We start from the raw sequence: 8,442 nt of genomic DNA, 5'->3' as shown, positions 1-8,442 counted from the left end.
GCGCTGACTTTGATAATGAATAATGTTCTGGAGGCAGCTCTGCAGAGTGGTCACTAGCTGGCACAGCTACAAAGTTATAAAATCTTATTTAAACCTAAACCAAACCTTAATGTCTAACCCTAACCTTAAATTAAGACCAAGAAGCAACATAGCCAATTTTGACTTTGCAGCTGGTTTAAGGGGAAATTGCTCAGTTCTGCCTCCAGGACAAGACTTATGACAATAAACGCCAACCTGCTTTTGAATTACATTTTAGTCATTTAGCAGACGCTCTTATCCAGAGCGTCTTACAGTTAGTGAGTGAATACATTATTTTATTTTTTTGGAAATCGAACCCACAACCCTGGCGTTGCAAACGCCTTGCTCTACCAACTGAGCTACATCCCTGCCGGCCACACGAGGTGCCACCAATGGATTCAAATGGAGTAGCCTAACAATCAGCCTATTTACATGGCCCTAGTTGCATTTGCAACTAAATAACTTTTCTGTGCGACATCAATAATAGTTGCACACATTAGGATGACAGTGAGCAATTGACAGTGATCAGTGAGCAAAATAACCATAGACAGGAAGTTGACAATAGCTTATAAATAGTATAAATAAAATGTATTTATATGGTGGCAGTCCTCAAAAATGGAATCGCATCGAATGGAATTAATCAGATGCAATGATTTACCGCCGTATGGCGGGGTGCTGCAAGTTTGTGTATATTAGAACATTCATCAAATATGAACCTGAGTGGTGTGCTACGAATCTAGCTAGATGTACTCAGGCTTTTCTGAAGTTATCTAAGTTAGCTTCACATTCCAGCTCAGGCTTCATCCATGTTACGAAGTTGGATATTGATTATATACCCATCGCTTTTTTTTTTAGCTTGCTCGAGCCAGGCTTGTAACTGCACATTCATGTCGCATGTGGCTAGGGTTTTCAACCTAGCTTCATTTTCTTCTGAAAACCGGACGTGGGAACTCCGCTCAGGCGTTTCTCTTATGCCTGGTATGTTAGGTTAGTCGAAGGCAACCTCTTCATGTACAGTAGACAACGCTGAAACATTAATCCATAGGCGAGTCAGTGGCACATTTTTATTTTTGCCGAAATCAAAATGAAAGAAAAGTTATCTTGCAAATTCAGCAGGCTATGGTGTCAAATAGGCTATTAGAAGTGCCACCATTCTTATATTATGTATCATTAATGCTGTCTTTGGTGTGCTTTGGTGTGGTGTATCAATTCAAGAGCACCTTTTTTCTACACCTCTATAGATACTATTATTTTATTAAAGGGATACTTCGGGATTTTGGCAAAGAGCATGCTAGCATACTAACAGATACCCATAGACTTCCATTCATTGTGCTAAAGCTTCATACTGGACACAGAGACATAAAAATGGTATCCACGAGTTCATCTGCCTCTGGGGAAGTAGATAAAGGGCCTCATTGCCAAAATCCCGAAGTATCCCTTTAACATACAAAAGTTTTACTGTGCATCAAGTTGCAAATGCATCCTGTTATTACTAAATGTGTAAAGTAATAGGCATTTTAATGTTACTATTTTTAACACAAAAAAACATGGAGGGGATGATGATGCACTCTTTGCAAGAGGGAGGGAATCTAATATGATTGTTCCTCAACTCACATCTCAAACACTTCATTCAGGATAAGTGTAGTTAGCCCTGAGATAGCCTGCCCCAGAGCGGGTTAGTTCTGAAGGATTCATTGCCATAGAAATGTACCTGGCTAAAAGGTGAGCTACTTTTGTGTCACCAGTTATCCCGAGTTGAACTCAGGGTTGACCAAAGTTACCTCACTAACTCCTCAAACCATATTCGTAGTATAGGGCTCTGTTCACCTTAATCTTCATATATGAAACATCTGATCCTGTATTACACACACACACATACACACAAACACACGCATGAAGAAATAATTGGATCAATCATTTATAGAAAAATAAATTAAAACCATACAGTAAGGAAATCCAAATAGAAGTATAACATTTTAATGTTTCCAATAAAATATAAAACCACAGCATACAAATAATGTATAAATAACTTTTTAGGATGTAGGTTAGACAGAGTCCAACATGTAGCTGTATCGCCCCCTGGCTGTGGAGTTGTATTAACACGGGTTAGGGTGTAGGAGTTATGGTGAAGGGTTAGGGTGTAGGGGTTAGGGTGTACAGGCATTTTATTGGAAACATTAAAATGTTATACTTCTATTTGGATTTCTTCATGCGTGTGTATGTGTGTGTGTGTCTCTAGCATTTTGGGGGCCCTACGCAAGATTTGGTTGGGGGGCCCCCCAGTAAGTTTTCTGCAGTTCTACACATTTTGCAATGGAGCGGAGAGAACATTTTGCAATTTTATAACACATTTCATGCAATTCTACTCATTTTGCCATGGGGCAGAGATACATTATTGCCGTTTTAAAGCTAATTTCCTGCAATGCTACAGATTTTGCAATGATTTACGCCCTTAACCCTAATTGCTGATGTAAGTCGCTCTGGACAAGAGCGTCTGCTAAATGACTAAAATGTAAATGTTAATGATATCTGAGTGAGAGTGACAAACAAAGTCAATGGGGGCCCATACTGTGTCTCAGTGTAATCAAGGTATGAAATTACTGTTATTTTCAAATACAACCTCTTTTTGGGCTTAGTTGTGGTCAATTTGCAGTGTACAAATTGTTATAATTATGTTCCTGCCCCCCGACCATCCGCTTGTTAGGGTGTACAGGGTCCAACATGTAGCTGTAGCGCCCCCTGGCTGTGGAGTTGTAGTAATAGCAGGAACTCTTTAGGCATGGTGTGCATGAAGTGACTTGGACCAACGTTGTCATAGTAATGATGGGGCAAAGTATTTTGGGATAGATCCAGACGGAAGGGCCAGAAGCCGTACAGATGAACCTGACAGAGAGAGATAAAGACTTAGAAACATACATGCACGCGCGCACACACACACACTTAATCTCTTAAGGTAGTCGATCGCATCCAATAATGACTTCTAATGACCTCTAATGCTTGTGGATTCGCTGATGACTGTATAATCCGATGCGGGATGCACACTGTCGTTGAGGCCAGTGCAGCCATTGACATATGTCTTCTCTGTCACTTTGCCAGGCATCGTTCAGTACTTTTCTCCTCAGCCAACTGCACTCCTTCATGACAGAGGCCGGTCTGCAGCAACAGTTCATGGAGGCAGGGTTTATCCCACACTTCTTTAGTGAAGTCTTCAATTGGTCCTTTAGACGCTTTTTCTGACCACCTGCTGAACGACGGCCCAGTTGTAGCTGTCTGTACAGCTGCTGTGAGGGTGGCTTGTAGAGCTTCTTGGGTATGTGCCACAAGAGCACAATCATCCACGTACTGAAGCTCAAGTACTCGTTCAGATTCAAGCTTTGTGGCAGATGCTACCAGAGTCCCAGTGCGGCTTCAGAAAGAACAGAAGCACGTGGACATGATCTTCAGTGCACGCCAACTGCAGGACAAGTGCAGTGAAACAATACCTATTCATGGGCTTTGTGGACCTCTCCAAAGCCTTCAACACAGTACAACGTGAACTCCTTTGGAAGGTCCTCCTGCAGCATGGCTGCCCCGGGAAATGTGTGAACATCCTGTGTTAGTTCCATGAGGGGATGATGGCCAGGATAACAGTTGGTGGTCAGGAGTCTGAACCCTTTGGAGTAGACACTAGTGTGAGGCAAGGGTGTGTGCTTGCGCCGGTCCTATTCAATGGTTTCCTCCTTTGTGTCCCAACACTCCTGCACAAGGACATGGAAACTTCAGATTGGACGGGAACCTCTTCTGAGGCAACACACACACACACACCTGTTCACAAATCTCCAGAGCAGTGCTGGCCAGCATCATACCAGAAGAGAGCCGTGGGGCTCGTTGCCCGCGGCGACGCCAGAACCTGTCCAGCTCAAGCAGGTAGACTGGGTGAAAGAACTCCACTTCCTGTTGGGGGCGGGCCTTACGAAGGGCGTGGTACACCTCGGACAGAACAAAGACTGATTAATGACATTATTACGATCTACCCTCCTCGCCCAACCCTCCTCTCCTCCCCCAGGATCAAAATGTTAGTTATCAATTTTGTCGTTCTTAAAAATGCTACCGAGCCCGGCCCATGCCCTAGTTATTGATGAAAAAATAGGCCCGGCCCTTACCAGGTGCATAGCAATGGGTCCTGTTGGGCCGGTGCCGGGTAGCAGGGCCCTAACTAGTCTCATCTCAAAATAGCAGCTCACCTTGAAGCAGGAGGTGGTCCCAAAGCCAAAAGAGAAGGCGTGGAGAAGCAGATGGGCGTGGCCATAGACTGACACGCGTTCCACCAGGGGTCCAGGGTTCCGCTGGAGGTCAGGGTATCTGAGGACAAGCGAGGGAGGTGTTAGGAGACAGGTGAGAGGCAGAGTTAGGAGACAGATGGGGAGGAGTTAGGAGGCAGGTGAGAGGCGGAGTTAGGAGACAGATGGGGAGGAGTTAGGAGGCAGGTGAGTGGACGAGATAGGAGAGAGATGATTATTAACGATATACAGTGCATTCGGAAAGTATTCAGACCCCCTTTACGTTACAGCTTTATTATGAAATTGATTAAATTGTTTTTTCCCCACATCAATCTACACACAATACTCCATAACTACAAAGTAAAAACAGTTTTTTTGCAAATTTATTAAAAATTAAAAACGGAAATATCACATTTACATACAGTACCAGTCATCAGTTTGGAAACACCTAATCATTCAATTTTTTTTTAATTTTTTTTACTATTTTCTACATTGTAGAATAACAGTGAAGAAATCAAAACTATGAAATAACGCATATGGAATCATGTAGTAACCAAAAAAGTTTTAAACAAATCAAAATATATTTTAGATTCTTCAAAGTAGCCACCCTTTGCCTTCATGACAGCTTTGCACACTCTTGGCATTCTCTCAACCAGCTTCACCTGGAATGCTTTTCCAACAGTCTTGAAGGAGTTCCCACATATGCTTAGCACTTGTTGGCTGCTTATCCTTCACTCTGCGGTCCAACTCATCCCAAACCATCTCAATTGGGTTGAGGTCGGGTGATTGTGGAGGCCAGGTCATCTGATGCAGCACTCCATCACTCTCCTTCTTGGTCAAATAGCCCTTACACAGCCTGGAGGTGTGTTGGGTCATTGTCCTGTTGAAAAACAAATGATAGTCCCACTAAGCCCAAACCAGATGGGATGGTGTATCGCTGCAGAATGCTGTGGTAGCCAGGCTGGTTAAGTGTGCCTTGAACTCTAAATAAATCACAGACAGTGTCACCAGCAAAGCACCCCCACACTATAACACCACCTCCTCCACGCTTTACGGTGGGAAATAAACATGTGGAGATCATCCGTTCACACACACCGCGTCTCACAAAGACACAGCGGTTTGAACCAAAAATCTCCAATTTGGATTCCATACCAATGGACACATTTCCACCAGTCTAATGTCCATTGCTCGTGTTTCTTGGCCCAAGCAAGTCTCTTCTTCTTATTGGTGTCCTTTAGTAGTGGTTTCTTTGCAGCAATTCGACAATGAAGGCCTGATTCACACAGTCCCCTCTGAACAGTTGATGTTGAGATGTGTCTGTTACTTGTACTCTGTGAAGCATTTATTTGGGTTGCAATTTCTGAGGCTGGTAACTCTAATGAACTTATCCTCTGCAGCAGAGTTAACTCTGGGTCTTCCATTCCTGTGGCGGTCCTCATGAGAGCCAGTTTCATCATACTGCTGGATTGTTTTTGCAACTGCACTTGAAGAAACTTTCAAAGTTTTTGAAACTTTCCGTATTGATTGACCTTCATGTCTTAAAGTAATGATGGACTGTCGTTTCTCTGTGCTTATTTGAGCTGTTCTTGCCATGATAACAGGGCTATCTTCTGTATACCCCCCCTCCCCCCCACCTTGTCACAACACAACTGATTGGCTCAAACGCATTAAGAAGGAAATCAATTCCACAAATTCACTTTTAAGAAGGCACACCTGTTAATTTAAATGCATTCCAGGTGACTACCGCATGAAGCTGGTTGAGAGAATGCCAAGAGTGTGCAAAGCTGTCATGAAGGCAAAGGGTGGCTATTTGAAGAATCTCAAATGTAAAATATATTTTGATTTGTTTAACACTTTTTTGGTTACTACATGATTCCATAGGTGTTATTTCATAGTTTTGATGTCTTCACTATTATTCTACAATGTAGAAAATAGTCAAAATAAAGAAAAACCCTTGAATGAGTAGGTGTTTTAAAACTTTTGACCAGTAGTTTATATTGTATGCAACAACAAAAAACTATCGGGAACTTACAGTATATTATTTTTATAGTAATAAAATTGCTCATAGAAAAATATTTTGTTTAAGTAATAAAGAAATCTCAAGGGGTCAAATTATTGTCACCCCTGTGAGGATCATCCCTTGTGAGGATTATCCCTTGTGAGGATAACAACACTGAGCCTTGGGGAGGGTGCTAATTAATTGACCACAAAATGTTGATTTTGTGGTGAATTACAGCTGCACTGCATAACTATGTGTGTACAGATGTTTTGTAGTGACCCCTCTGACAAGAATGCAGATTTTTTTCTAGATTTGATTTCTACAATTTCCCAGAACACCCCCCCTTCATGGGTAGTCGGCTGGGAGTGACGTAGTAACAACATCCTCTCTGAACAGTCTAGGCTGCTGCAAATCTTTAACTGATAGTGGATGCGATAACAGTTTACAGACAAGATTGAAAAGAAGATTAATCTATTCCATTTTCCAATGTCTTCAGAACAGGTAAAAAAAGATATACACTGTATATAAATCTTTGTTTTTACACTGAAATAAAACGTATTCATGCTGTTTGCCAGAAAGGTAGCAATGTTAGGTACATTGTCTTGTAATAATGTTGTAGCTACTGCTAATTTCTCTGCCTGGTAAAATATTTGATCGATATCCAAGCTAGCTAACGTGGTAGCTACATTAACTATCACACTGGAAAAAAGCAGTGTAAAACAAGTTTGGCAGTATTGAGCCCTGGGACAAGAAAAGGGTGGTGATCCCTAGGCTGTAGAGCTCAGATGTCTTCACTCCAGAAGGCAGCACAGTAAATAAACTTTCAGCACCATCAAAAGAAAGCCTATAACAACATGGTGAACTGTTCTATCATTTACAGTCCAGCAGTACTACCAGAGACATCTCCAAGTTCACAGACTGCTAAATACCTCCATCCAAAGACTCATGCACCTTACACCATACCACTGCTGCCATTTCACAACTGCACTATTCTATTTATTTATTACCAAGTATGTTTACATACTGGCTGTATTGGAGGGGGAGTGGTTTCTCCTCTCTTAGGGAATCAGCAATTAGTACCGGCAGGTGTGCTCTTCACCTCTGCTAGGCAATTAGCAATTAGTGATGGTATTTCAACCTCCCCTGTTTTCTCAGCGGCAGTCATGTCAGCAGCGGTCTCATAGCCAAATCTAAGATCGTCGCCGAAACAAAGACGGTTCTGCTGAGTTGATCTAAGGAGTTATGCAAGAAAGGCTCCACACCACTCTCACGTTTTTTTTTTGTAGGGGGTAGATCAGCTTTAATATTGCAGATAGATTGTAGCTTCCATCAATGTAATTGTCTGCATAATTTCCAATCCCCCATAAAATATTTTTGTTAATATATTTATATACACTACCGGTCAAAAGTTTTAGAACACCGACTCATTCAAGGGTTTTTCTTTATTTTTACTAACCCGTCGTCCAGGTTAGGGTAGGGTTTGGTTAGGGTAGGGTAGGGTTTGGCCGGGGGGCTTTACTTGGCTCATCGCTCTCTAGTGACTCCTTGTAGCGGGCCGGGCGCCTGCAGGCTGACCTCGATCGTCAGGTGAATGGTGTTTCCTCCGATACATTGATGCAGCTGGCTTCCGGATTAAGCAGGCGGATGTTAAGAAGCGCGGTTTGGCGGGTCATGTTTTGGAGGACGCATGACTCGAACTTCACCTCCCGAGCCCGTTGGGGAGTTGCAGCGATGAGACAAGATCGAAATTGGGGAGAAAAAAGGGGGGTAAAATATTTTTTTTATATAGATATATGAGGACGAGCAATGTCGGAGACCGGAGTATAAATACACTACATGACCAAAAGTATGTGGACACCTTCTCGTCGAACATCTCATTACAAAATCATGGGCATTAATATGGAGTTGGTCCCCCCTTTGCTGCTATAACAGCCTCCACTCTTCTGGGAAGGCTTTCCACTAGATGTTGAACATTGCTGCGGTTGACTTGCTTCCATTCAGCCACAAGAGCATTGGTGAGGTCGGGCACTGATGTTGGGCGATTAGGCCTGGCTCGAAGTCGGAGTTCCAATTCATCCCAAAGGTGTTCGATGGAGTTGAGGTCAGGGCTCTGTGTCCAGTCAAGTTCTTCCACACTGATCTCGACAAACCATTTCTGTATGGACC

At 42.8% G+C, this 8,442-nt stretch overlaps 1 protein-coding gene across 1 annotated transcript; it reads right to left on the bottom strand.

Moving 5' to 3' along the window:
- Positions 1-2,406: 2,406 nt before the first annotated feature.
- LOC123490288 (alpha-2,8-sialyltransferase 8F-like) lies at positions 2,407-4,382 on the bottom strand (the record flags this gene model as incomplete). Its single annotated transcript, XM_045220351.1, has 3 exons — positions 2,407-2,901; positions 3,823-3,987; positions 4,242-4,382. Coding segments are annotated over 3 exons (489 nt in total), but the record flags the coding sequence as incomplete, so codon positions are not given.
- Between the last annotated feature and the right edge of the window lie 4,060 nt (positions 4,383-8,442).

Source organism: Coregonus clupeaformis, unplaced genomic scaffold (assembly GCF_020615455.1).
Source record: "Coregonus clupeaformis isolate EN_2021a unplaced genomic scaffold, ASM2061545v1 scaf3621, whole genome shotgun sequence".
NCBI lineage: Eukaryota > Metazoa > Chordata > Actinopteri > Salmoniformes > Salmonidae > Coregonus > Coregonus clupeaformis.
The sequence above is the reverse complement of the archived record's forward strand: the minus strand, read 5'-3'. Positions and strand labels throughout refer to the sequence as shown.